The following is a 12,500-nucleotide window of genomic DNA, read 5'->3' on the forward strand; positions in this document are numbered from 1 at the left end:
CGGAAGGATCTAAAACCCACGATTTACGTTAACTGTTGTCTTTCCTTCTGGCATTGATGCTACAATTCTCTAACCCAATACAGACGCAAGGAATATACCTTTCACTCAAGAAAAAAGCGAAATTCTTTCTCCTGGTCCGATGCAAACCCCAGCACAATTCTGTGGTTGCCTGGTTGTATATACCGGATGCCTGCTAGGACCAACACAATGTTACAAAAGGGGTGAATCGAGAACACAAAAAATCCTATCAACAGCTTGTGCAACCGGAAACAAGAAACGAAATTCGGTAATGCACGTGTGTATGTTTGCGTTCTAATCTCCGGCAGTCCCCTTCCTTTTTACTATGCTTTCCGCATTGATGATGACCAACATGGCCAACAATTTGATCGGCGCAACAAGAGTTTTTTGGCTGTTGAGGTTTTCTAAATCCAGTTGTCGTTTTAAAATCTGATTTGTTGAGTAGGCAGATCAAATTTTGTTGAAGGAAACTGGTGGATGCTAACATCAATGGATGCTTTTAAATAATTTTCATTTTTACAAGGCGCAATTACAATATAGCCATTTATACGTCTTGTTACTTTTCAACGTTTCTTTTGTAGATTGAGGACGGAATCGATGCTGGAACAGGAACATCACTCTCTTTCCCTTTCATTCGCGTGCAACAACATAGCAACGACCACCATTAGAGCGCAGGGAAGCAATTACAATGTTTTCTGCTTTACAACTTTGCACTTCGAAATCCGTTTAATCGCGAGAGCAACTTTGAAACAATTGACGCTCTCGCTGACCTTCGTCGCGCGCAGTAATGTTTTAGATTTTTTTTTTATTACATTCAGCTTATCTGGCATTTTCACAGCCAAAAGAACACGCATTGTGCCTGTGGATCGTACGAGGCAAACACGCACGCACGAACCCGCCAGCCGCCGGAGAAATCGCATGCTCATGAGATTCGCATGAATGAGCATTGGAGGAAAAGAAACCGATTTTCTTGGAGCAAAAAAGAGAAGATGGGAGTGAGAGAAAGAGAGAAAGCTAGAATCCGCTGGACGTTTGCTTGCTGGCGTTGCATTTCTTTAACCCTCTTCAGACGATGACTAATCTCGTATCGAAGAATTCGTCACAGCCATAGCAACGTGACCAAGGTCTGCTGTTGTCAACGAGCCGCCTCCGGTGCAGCATGAGAGGAACGCGTTCCATATGCCGATGGGACATTCGACTCCACAAGCGGGAATCATCTTCGGACACGCGGATTTAAGGGTAACGGTACAACCTACTCTTGTGGCTCATCTGCTGGGGTCTAAAGAAAACTCGAATCCAGCACGATTTCTAGATTCTCCCATTGTCACTCTCTTTCTCGTTCCTTCCTTTCGTTCTCTCCCTCTCTTACAGGCGGGGTGCTGTTACTTTGCACCGAGCAAAGCCCTAACCTCACTTTTCAGAGACACGTAAAAACGGTGGGCTTCGTCGTTCCGGGCGTTCTAAACCGAAACAAACACTACACACTAGATGTTTCTGAGGAATTTCGATTCCAAAGAAACGGTACGAATTACGGAATTTTCAGTAATTTCATCAAGAATGCCAAGGGACGGGAAAACAGCAGCCACAGCAGCTTCGTGCGCAAACCCGCGTACAGTAGTGTGCGTTCGAGCGAGGCGGCGGTGATGGACTCGATTCGTCGCGTATCGACGTCGTCGTTCTCTGCCACCTTCACACTCTACAATGGCCGTCGATTTGCGGTGCGAACGATATTTTTCTGCCTATCAAACCAAGCCACCTGCATCATCCCGCAGGCAACCTTCAAAAACTTAGCTAATTTTAGCGTCCATCGCGCCATTTCCATCCCAACCGGTGGCGGAACAATAGAGAATGCGAACGACGGCAAACGAAACATGGGGAGTCGCTGGGGAGGAGGAAGGAATCGGATGTGCATTCCTCTTTTCTACCATCTGCATCAGCTACGCACGGTGACGTTGCATGATCTATTCCACGGCCCAAAACTGGCCCACAAAAGAAAAGGGGTCACGTTTATTGCAGCAGCAACCTGCTGAAGCGAAGAAACAATCCAGCCGATTGGCTTTGAGTGCACGGTTCCGCACGTCGGTTCAGGGCAGGGCATGTTCCAGCAAATTCTCTTTCCCGTGCCGGTCGAGACTCTTCCCCTGAACGACACATTTCGCAACGTTGTTTCCTGGAATGGGCCGCTGGGTTGATATACGCTCCAGCGGAGCCCGTGCCGTGCCATGAATGCGATGCGGAATCGAGAGGGTTATGACGAAGCGCCGCTGTTCGCGAACGGTCCGCCACCTTCATGCGCCCGTGGACACCCTCCTGTCATCGATGGCCTGAACTTAATTTCGCGTTTCGGACCGTAAATACACCACATTCCGGTCGTTTTCCATCGTTTCCTGGGAGCTGCCACCCTTAGCTCACTTTTGCCACACTTTCCAGCCCCATTTCACCCGGTTTTCACGTACGTTTTCACGGTTTTAGGTTGGCACTTTTACACACGTGCTGAATTTGATTTTTATGAATCAGAAAAGGTCGAAATGGCCTTTTGACAGACGCGATGCGGACAGCGAAAAGTCGCCATTTTTGCAGGCGTTCTACGTCGTTTACATCACTGCGCGGCTTCGGGAGTCGACAACCCGGTGAAATAACTAGCTACAACCTGGCTCGTTTTCGATTTACCCCTCATTTTACCAAGAATTTATAGGTTGATCAAGATGTCTGGACGTCTGGACCGCCCTTTCGGTACCAAACGGAACGAGTTAAAATTAAGAACGAAAATCACGCTTCATCATTTTGTAAATCATCCTTCGCATGTTTATTGTCGAGCTGAGTGGTTTATTGTTGGGCTGAGTGGTCGTCTGGTGCCATCCTTCGCGAATATTTTATGCCTTATTTATATTGGCACATAAACTGCGTGCACTATCATCAACCACGCTGCTTGCTCGCTGGCACCACGGGTCGTTATCGGATGGGATGATCGACATTTCAAATAAACAGTCTCGCGCAATCTAGGAAGCATTTGCGCCAATTCGTCACGAGATTTGTTCGCTCATCGCCGCTGGAATCGTGATCATCACGAAGATGAACTTTCCCCCCGGAACTTATCAGTTCGAAGCCGATTTGGTGAACAAATTCAAGGCCAAAAACAGAATTTCACTCGAAAAATATGGTTCGATTGCAAAAACACAGCTGCAGCAAAACGTGGGTCGAAACGGTGATAACCTGTAAGTACTACCATGCCAAAAGCAAAACAAAATACTCACGACGACTCATAATTCCTTATCATGGTGCTCCAGTTTCTGCCTGTTGGCACGATTGATTACCAAATTGCTGGACGAAGCGTCCACGGTGGGAGTAGTGGATTTGTTTGAAGAATACTGTCGGCAGGTGAAGGCAGATTTCTTTTCTCCCTGCCAGCCCCGACTGCGTCCTGGCGCCATTGAGGAGGCTGCGAATGCAAAACGCATCCTGATGGCTCGACAAACTCTCGAAGCCTTAGATCAAATGGAGAGCGAAAAGACCGCTTGGCGTCCACCAGGTAATCAGTTGTTTGTACGTGAACTCAATGCCATGGGATTTGGGTTACCCCGTGGCATGGATTACTTTATCTGTGCCGAGATGGACCGCCGGGTGCACACTGACCCGCACGTAAAATTATGCCAATTCTGGGGCATCGTTAGGGCACTGCGGTGTGATTACTACATTCTGGAGCTGGAACATCACGATCAAGGGGCGAGTAGCTCCAGCCAATGGCCAGCTAGTACCAGTGCACGAAACTCAGAGATTGTTTCCGGTATTATTAGTTCCTTGTTGGGACAAGGATCGGTGACACCAGAGGAAGCCTGGAGTTCTGCTGACGAATTGGCTATGGTAGAGACAGAAGCTTCTTTGAAAGAAATTACCCTCCCGGTGGTGCTAGATATCTTGAACGATTTAAATCTGACCGAAAGCAGTCTGGAACTGACCCGATACAGGAAAGACGTCGATGTATTGCTGACGGAAGTAATCAACAGATTGTCCTGTATTTCCATCGAAACGCTGGAATCCCAGCTCGAAACACCATCGATGGTGGAAGAGACACGTGAAAGAGAAGCCCTTCCGGTCAAATCTACAGAGTCGCTGCTACGTGCTCGCTTAGAACGTCTTCAGTTAGAAGCGCGATTAAACAAGAACACCTTTTTGGTTTCGGAAAACCCACGATCGAAACCGTGGCACGTGTTGCCAAACGTAACGATCGACCAGATTCAACAGTCGGAATCCACGCCACGGCTCCTTGTCGGTCCAGACCTGCAGGCACCGGTTAGCCAAGGCTCCTTTGCGGGGCTGGAAGAAAATTGGTTGCGGGCGAGGATTGCGAAGATATCGACCTATCGCGATGGAAACATCGATGGTTCGGCAACAAACCTTTCGTTGGCCAAGTGTCTGTCGGGATTGTACGGATCGACGACAGAGTTCGATCAGGAACTGGTCGGTGAGCTGGCTGAACGGTGGTACGAGCGAAAGGAGTTTGGCATGCAGTACTGGATGTCCGTAAAGTGGCCCGGTTTATGCGCGTTCAACGCGGAATCTCAATTTCATTGCCGGTATTTCGGTTGTGGCCTAGAGAAGCAAAGGGAATGGTTCACTCCGAACCCTCCGGTAGTATGATGGGCGAGTACAAAGGCCACAGAGGGCCTAATCGAATCCGGAATCACCCTTTCGGTTTGAATAAATTCAAAAATTGATTGAGCAATCGGTTCACGTGCATTTTTATCAGCAGCTGAGTGTGAAAGAGCGGTACACTGGTGTTCTCTTTCCGTCGCGTGCAACGAGCGAGATAGCACGATGCCTCCTGTCATAACAACGCTTAACCCAGCAGCGAATTTTGCGCCAACAGCATAAGCGGAAGGAAGACGGTGAAGATCAGTAACTGCGCCAGGACAGGATGGTGGTGTACGCACGGAATATCGTGGATCAGCTGCTGCACCGTGAAAGAGGATTTCGACGGCCGAGATTCAGAAACTCGACGGACGCCACGACGAGCTTGGCGGATGAAGGCCTCTTTTGCCAGGTGGCCACCGAGCTCGCCGAGTGGGTGCTGATCAACCGGCTCAAGACGGAGGATCTGTGCAAGGTAATAGTGGGGAAGGGGAATAAAGTGATCTAGGGACACACTAAACAACTGTTGCCATTCACGACAGCCGCTCGATGATCTGACCAGTGAAACGGAATCGGTATTCAACATCGAACAGAGCCACGACGGGTAAGCGCATAAAGGGGGAAGTTCATTACATTTCCGTTGAGACTGACGACATCCGTTATGCTTCTTGCTTCCAGCATCTACACGGCCACAGCACAGACGAATAAAAGTGTTAACGTGTTCCACACACCATCGATGCGGAGAGTCGGTAAGTCTGGTGCGCTCGTGAAATGCAAACGGCCGGTACTCGTTACTCATCGGTTGAAACTATTACCCTCCGCACTTAGCTAAACATTGCAGCGGCGAACGATCCGTCTGCACGTTGGCGTTTCATCCGACAAATGCTAACGTCCTCGCGTTCGGAACCCTCGGTGGCAGTGTATCGGTTTATGTGAACGGCAAGCTTACGACCTCGCTCGACGTGCAGCATCCGATCGGTTCGTTGTGCTTTCATCCAACGCGCAACTGTCTGCTGCTGACCGGCGTTAACGAGATAATCTTCTGGAACTGGGACAGCGGTCGTACGTGTGCGGCCGAGATGCAGCCCGACAGCAAGTGTCGCTTTCTCCACGTTACACGTGATGCACGCCTTATCACGGGCATTTCCGGACAAAGCCTACCAGCACCACCGGCGAGCGGTGACAACAGTCTTGAAGAGCTGGAACCCGAATCACTGGTGGAGGCCTTTCTACGACACACCAATCGTATGCTGGAGCGGCTAGAGAAGACACTGGACTCCTGCCTTACCAGTAGACCGAATAGTCTGAATCGATTGGAGGCTGAACTGGGCGTACAGATGGGTTTGTGGATTGTCCTAATGCAGACGATCAACCGGAAGCGTGCTGATTTGCGATTACACCGGACACCGCAGCCGACCGACAAGTGCATAGTACGTCACCGGTACCGGGGTTTTGGTTTACTTTACTGGTGTGTCGTTTAATCTGGTACCATCTTGTCATCCGTTTCAGACTTCTGATCTCAATCTCACGCTAGTTACGTTCAACCGACGAATCGATGTGCTGCGAGCGGCAATCTTCCGGAAAATTGGATCTCCCGTTTTCACCATCGAGGATATAGCGGTGCTGCTGGTCGAGTTTAAGTTGACTGATTTGCGCACCGAACCGATGTATTTCTTCGAAAAGATATGCCAACAGTATATCTACCGAGGCACCAATCGGTACATCCAGTAAGGGATCGATCGCCATCATTTTCTCATGGCCTACTCGATTGCTAACCAATCTACGGGCATTGTTTTCCGTTGCAGATACAACTTCGATCTCAGCCTGGTCAGCCAAATACTACAGAAAGCCATCAGTTTGTTCTACAGCTTTGCGCTTATTGATTTTACACGCGAGATACCGTGGACTAGTAGCAGTGACTACAGTTTGCAGTATCTCAGTCTGATAAGTAATTATAATCACGCAATCACACAAAGCCAGCTTTGCGTGCTGCAGGTTTGGGATCTCGACAGAATGGACGATGGCGACGTAGACAGCTTGCCCAATTTCAAAGAAGGTGCGTCATTTGCTCCTGTTGCATCACCCAATTGTAGTGTTTTTTTTCAATATCTGCAATCGCACTTTTCTTTAATTCACGTATCTAGACTGGAAAAATGTGATAACAAACGGTATCATCAACATCGATTCCAACGTGGCCATCTCACAGTGCGAGAAGTTCATGGCCTCGGTGAGATTTAGATCCGTGAAAGAGCTAGGTAAGCCGACTGGCACGCTATCTGCGTGTGTTGACAACCTAACAGAATCACATTCCGGAACCCTCATTCCAGAAATACGTAGCTTGCAGCGGTACAACTTTGGTGAGCAGGTGTTCCTGTTTAAATTTGTGATCAACTTTGTGTCACTCTCATTCTCACCCTCGGGCCGATACGTTATCGTTGGGCTACGATGCACTCGAAACCAAAAATATGCCTACATCCTGGATAGAGGATCTCGATGGCGGATGGGAAGCCGTACCAAAGCCGGTTCAATCTCACACGATGGTATGTACTGTGTCAGAACTTTTAAGGAGGGATCGTATGATCAAATTTCCATTTCCCATTTATCTCTTCTTTTTCTTCTAATCGTAATAGACGGAGCAAGGCTTGCGTTGCGCTTACCGGCGACACCGGATCGCTATCGTGAGATCAATTGCATCCGTTGGGCAACCCTTCCCGGTTACGGGCTACTAGTGGGATTGAAATCGAAGTTCATCCAAATCTGTCGTTAGTGTCCGCTTGAGCGCCCTTTTGAGCGTAGATCCTAATTGGTAACCGCAGATCCGGTAACCGCATATTTAATCGACCGAACTGAATGGTGTCAGGTGTAAGCTGCCGTTTTGTGGTATCTCTGTGTTAATTTGTAGTCGTTTTAAATAAATACAAATAACCTTATCCCGTTTTGGTATATGAACTAAAGCGGCGCTGGAAACTGATAACCTTTTATGACACGGCTCATAAATCGTTGCTGCGTTGTCCTAGATGCGATCCCCGAATTCTCCGAGTAGGCCTGCAATAATGTTGCCCGGAAACGTAACCATGGCAAAGTGCAGTAGCTTCCTGTTTCTGTGGGCATACTTGGATGGTTGGGATGTTGTTTGTTGCATGTCGCTGTTCAGTATCACCGTTGTACTAGCATTCGATCCTCCTCCTACCCACGGCACGCTTCAGGGGACGATGTAAACAGCTTGTTTTCAGGTGTATCTCCTTTATCTGTCTTACTGTTCCCCAATCGTGTCGAGACATCTTTCCGCCCGCTTCCCTGTCTTGTTGAGGGTGATATTGTTCTAATGATAAGTGGTGTAATTCGGACACGAATTCGAATACATGCGAACACAGAATGGCCTTTTGAATATTTGCGATTCTTTCCAATATTATCGCTACTGTTGCTGCTTGTTCCAGATGGATCGATCTTTCATCAACTCGCAAATTAGCATAATCGTCGTTCACTCTACACCGACTGGCTCCACAGGTTACCGACCGATCGAGGCTTGGCCTGTAAACCAAAAACAAATCTCAGCGCAACCCTCCGACAATATAAAAAGGGCTCAAACTGTGCCCCTTCTTACAACCCATCTCAATGTTACGTCGTTTCCGACCACGTTTGTTGAAGGCCATAGTCCAAACTACTTGAAATGCGCCATGGCAGCCCTTTTGTCTTCGCATTCACTCGATCTACCCCCCTCAAAGAAGACCGAAAAGACCTTCAATAGTGCCCTCGCCTAGCCTTCACCATGTGCAAGCCCTTCGCAGCAACAGCAACTGGTTCAAACTTTTTTAAATACGAAAGTGCCTAGTGCGTGATACGTGCGTGGAGCTGTGGACCAAAAAGGAAGGCAGAAAGACAGAGACCCCATTTTATCCTAGACCTTTCTCTCGAGAGGCCTGATAGCAAGTGGTCCGGGGAGGCGGCTGCTGGTGCTATTCAACTTGGCTGTATGTTTGATGTTTGATGACTATTATCAGCCGGGATTTGTTTGAACTGAGATTGCCCAGTGTTGCGAAGAGTGTGTTTGGATGGGCCACGAAGTGAAGAAGCAGCGTCGTAAGCTGCTGGCCCCAACTCTCTCTCTCTCTCTCTCGTGTTCATGAGCTGATTTGCCAACCCTGTGGTGGTGCGCCGATGGGTCTCGAAATGTTTAGAAGTCGATTAGTAGCGAATGCCCCCGCGCCCCACTGATTGCCGCTATCGGGCCCAATTTACCTCAATCGCTGCTATCTGTGTCTCGAATGATTGCAGATTAGAGCCACCAGAGGATGGTACAAGGAAGTGACGTAGCCAGCAGACGATAATGACCGCTTCTGGCGGCGGCGGTGGTGGTAGCCGTCCAAGACGAAACCATCATCTCCAGGCACGGATACAATAGTACCGTCGACACAACGACGCACTCGCGAAAGGAGGGGCGGTTGATCTGCGTTTCGGTTGACCAGGTCGCGAGCCTGATTGCGGGTCGCAGTTGTGAATGGTTTCTGGTCGTGTACGGAATGGTTCCCGCGATTTTGTTATCACACACAATGCTGCCAGCCGCCCAGTTGGACAAGATCGTGCTTCCGTCTAATCTTGTCTGGTGTGTCGCGAAGTTTGTCTTACACGGCTATTGGAACAACTGATCCGACGATTAGTGGACCAAACGGGTGTGCAAAGTGTTCTGTTTCGTTTGGCAAACAAACGTAAACCATATTTTTGCCACCAGTAGTACTGCTGCTGATACGGACATCCGTTTAGCGATCCCGTTTAAATTGGTGAAAACATGTGCGTGGATCGTTGATAAAAAGAATACAGAACGTATAGGACTCGGAATTAAACGGATTTCTGTTGTGTGTCGTTCAGCTAGTGTTGTTTAATTCAATACCCATAAATACCAAGAACATCCAAAAAATGGCGCTGGACAAACGAGTTCGATACACGGAAAATGGGGACAATGTGGCCTACTACCACGCGTACAAATATAACTCCTTGCAGCGGCTAAACAGTGAGTATATCGTTTGTGAAATGAAACCATGCTATTGCCTGTTCAACATAGCAGATCCTAGAAGGCGATCCAGCAGTACACGACTGATTACGGTGTGCTACGAAAGTTCTACTACCTTACGAGGGTTACATTTGAACATGGGGAAGGTTTCGTCCCTGACGAAGAAAGCTACAAGCAAACAAATAGACACCCTCGACGACAAATAAGACCTGTGGGTCGTCGGAACCCTCACAATGCGCTTGATGACGACGGTGGTGGTCGCTTCACATACGACACCATCTAGCTTCCCGCGAGACAATCACGATACGTTCGCATGATCTTGTGACAACTTGTAAAACTTCTCATGGACTATATAACTTTTATAGCCTATGGGTGGATGCAAAAGGCTGCGAGAAGGGAGCTGATCACGAGGAAAAGGTTTTTGTGAATAAACCGATCACCCACCTCCGGATGTGGGGGGGATCAAGAATGTACCACTGTTACCAACTCAATTACAAGACGCACCCCCACAGACTTTGCATTTTTTTTACATTCCGAATGAGAGGGAAGGCGTGCGCGCGCGGACAAAGTTGGTTACCGGGAGCAGATCCTGTTCTGGTGCGCCAATTTGCATACTTCCAATCAACGCATGTCGCCGCACCTGATGTCGTCAAAGCATCGCTCGCAAATATCAACCTGATAGGCGTAACATTATAGACAGCGGTGTTTGCATGCAGACTAAATGGATTAAACTATGACAGAAAAAAAAGTACAATCGATGATAAACCGCTGATTATGCAACTGATACCCCAGAGTGCACGTCGGCATTTGTCCAGGATGGTGGCTTCTGTGGCGTGCTGCGTGATCAGCATCAGTCAGGGAACGCGTGATGGATTGATGTTTTGGCACGCCTTGCTGTCGCTCGGGCAGCAGAGGGCACGGTCTGATAACAAACGTGCGAGATAATGTTTTATTGAATCCCGCCAGAAGATAGTGATAATCTTTAAGTATCGCGCGATAAAGCTCCCTCTCCAATAGACAGCTGGTAACCGCGCCGCGCCGGTGACAAAGTGTTCGTTGCCGCGCATTAAATTTCGCAGCCAATCATTACCCAAGGTGGTCTCTAGACAGGATTAATTCCTCAAAAACCTTCTGCCTGCAAACTCCATTCAGGCTGCTTTTTTCTAACTCGTGATTTAAATTTTAAATTTAAATTCTACCTTACGTCAAACCGGCTGTCACGCAAGCTAGCGCAACAACCCTGCCGACACAAAACGAAAACACAGCGAGAGTGAAAAGGAAGTCGAACGATTGTACCGCTCTCGCCTTCTTATCGAGGATTCTTTTTTTTCCTGAACAAAAACTTACTTTTCACAAACATTTCACGTTAACGTTATTTTTACGAAACCCGGTGGGTGGGAAGGAAAAGAGCCCTGCGTTCTGGTGCTTTCCGCGATCGTTTGTTTTGGTTTCGCTTTCCCTGCCGCGTTGGAAAAAATAGAAACTTATCTCCGACTTGTTCGCGTGCGTGCAGATTATTGCGTTATGGTGTCCGTGGCGTGAAGGAGGAAACTGACGAGCATGTGCTAAGCGCGAAGGTGAAACAGCGTGTTCTGCCGTAGGGTCATGGAGCAGCAGCAGCAGTTGATGATAAAGAACACTTTCCACGAGAAAAGACGGCGGCACGGGGAGCACAAAGAACCGTGAACGTGTTTGTTTGGCGACTTGGGGTGCGCGGACTACGCGGATGGAAACAATCCTGGTCCACAATCCCGCTGAACACCTCCGGACGTGCATTAATCCGAGCGAGAAATTGAGCATCAGTGAAAACCTTTACGTGCCACACATATCACCCTCGGCCAAAGGGGCGGAATTCTTCGCACATGTCACCAGCATACGCTCGCAAGTATGTAGTCGATGCTGCATCCGTTTGTCTGTCTCCCTTGTGTTTTGTATTATCTTGTTTTGTGCTACAACTTGCGGTTGAACAAACATGAGCCTCGGGGTTCGGCGACAGATGGTTGTGCTTATAGTTGAGCCACCAGCAGATGAAGTGGCGAAGCTAGTGAGGTGATGCTAGTGATACGTTTCCGTAGTCAGCATTAGCTCCGAAACACGTGAAAAGGACCGCCGTTACTGGGCATCGCCAAGATACGTTCCTGCGCGGGGGAAACAAAGTATTGCCTGCTCTCCGAGCTGGGTTATCAGCGAATTTCCTAATCGCAAGTGTACCAGAAGTACCACAGCCACAAGATGCACGAGTTTGGTGAGCGAAAAAAAACGCAAAACAAAATCCCAATCTAACCCAGTAGTAGGCATGCTTAGTAAGCTGTTTTAACAATTCACGTGGCTCCATATCGTGTATTTGCCATCTAATCTGCTACCGATTGATGGAAATACCTTCGGGGGAGGGTTGTATTTTCACGTTGAATCACGAACGAATTCGCTCGATGATAAAAATAGTCCCGTGCACCGCACAGCAATCCGTCGCCGGTGACATCGATCTTCTTGATTAGAGGCGAGAGGGTGGTCTGTTTATTGCAATGAGCACCGGCTGGGTGTAATGCTAAAGAAAACAAACCCATCCACCGACACCTCCCCTCGCATGACTCAGGGGGAAGCGCCATTTAAAAAGAAATAAATACCTACAACGACACCGCGCGGTTAATCTGCTTCTAAGTAGACCAGACGAAAGGGAGATTTGTTTATCGGCTATTCGGCGATACGCCGAGCAAGGCAGATAGTGCTTGTTCTTACCGGTTTTCGCACTGAAACTGTATGCAGCTACCATCTCAGTAAACGTTGCGGTTGAAATTTGTCTACTACGATAGCCAACGGGAGGATATTTTTTTTGAGCACGTGGAGG

General features: G+C 48.4%; 3 protein-coding genes across 6 annotated transcripts in view; 2 read left to right on the forward strand and 1 right to left on the reverse strand.

Annotated features, from left to right (window-relative positions):
- LOC126572280 (eukaryotic initiation factor 4A) overlaps positions 1-2,564 on the reverse strand; it is a 5,456-nt gene extending 2,892 nt beyond the window's left edge. Inside the window, exon 1 of the mRNA XM_050231471.1 lies at positions 2,475-2,564. The gene's annotated coding sequence lies outside the window, so the exon portion shown is untranslated. The remainder of the gene's footprint in view (positions 1-2,474) is intronic.
- Positions 2,565-2,974: 410 nt separating this feature from the next.
- LOC126572274 (activating molecule in BECN1-regulated autophagy protein 1-like) lies at positions 2,975-7,577 on the forward strand. 2 transcript variants are annotated; one of them, XM_050231459.1, is made up of 10 exons: positions 3,149-3,233; positions 4,769-5,122; positions 5,190-5,251; positions 5,326-5,396; positions 5,476-6,077; positions 6,157-6,374; positions 6,453-6,703; positions 6,792-6,902; positions 6,975-7,187; positions 7,278-7,577. In XM_050231459.1, exons 2-10 carry the CDS (start codon positions 4,934-4,936, stop codon positions 7,412-7,414), a joined length of 1,854 nt encoding a protein of 617 aa, XP_050087416.1. In that variant the 5' UTR covers positions 3,149-3,233; positions 4,769-4,933; the 3' UTR covers positions 7,415-7,577. The 2 variants fall into 2 exon arrangements, with proteins under 2 accessions (XP_050087417.1, XP_050087416.1); XM_050231460.1 differs by lacking the exons at positions 4,769-5,122; positions 5,190-5,251; positions 5,326-5,396; ... (4 more) ...; positions 6,975-7,187; positions 7,278-7,577 and adding an exon at positions 3,306-4,698 and having other exon boundaries at positions 2,975-3,233.
- Positions 7,578-9,081: 1,504 nt separating this feature from the next.
- The window catches only part of LOC126572275 (uncharacterized), a 7,440-nt gene continuing 4,021 nt past the window's right edge, over positions 9,082-12,500 (forward strand). The window contains exon 1 of one of the 3 annotated variants that reach the window (XM_050231461.1): positions 9,082-9,655. In XM_050231461.1, coding sequence (XP_050087418.1) covers positions 9,562-9,655 — 94 coding nt within the window. In that variant the 5' untranslated portion in view covers positions 9,082-9,561. Of the gene's footprint in view, positions 9,656-10,831; positions 11,541-11,624; positions 11,901-12,500 lie in introns of those variants that run through there. The other 2 variants (XM_050231463.1, XM_050231462.1) reach the window with 2 other exon arrangements.

Source organism: Anopheles aquasalis, chromosome 2, assembly GCF_943734665.1.
Source record: "Anopheles aquasalis chromosome 2, idAnoAquaMG_Q_19, whole genome shotgun sequence".
Classification (NCBI taxonomy): Eukaryota; Metazoa; Arthropoda; class Insecta; order Diptera; family Culicidae; genus Anopheles; species Anopheles aquasalis.

Excerpts from the sequence above, each read along its gene's own strand:
- LOC126572274 (XM_050231459.1), top strand. The coding sequence starts at position 4,934 with ATGGTGGTGTACGCACGGAATATCGTGGATCAGCTGCTGCACCGTGAA. Across the intron at positions 6,078-6,156 it reads AGCCGACCGACAAGTGCATA|ACTTCTGATCTCAATCTCAC; the intron begins GTACGTCACCGG and ends CATCCGTTTCAG. Across the intron at positions 6,375-6,452 it reads GGCACCAATCGGTACATCCA|ATACAACTTCGATCTCAGCC; the intron begins GTAAGGGATCGA and ends TTTCCGTTGCAG.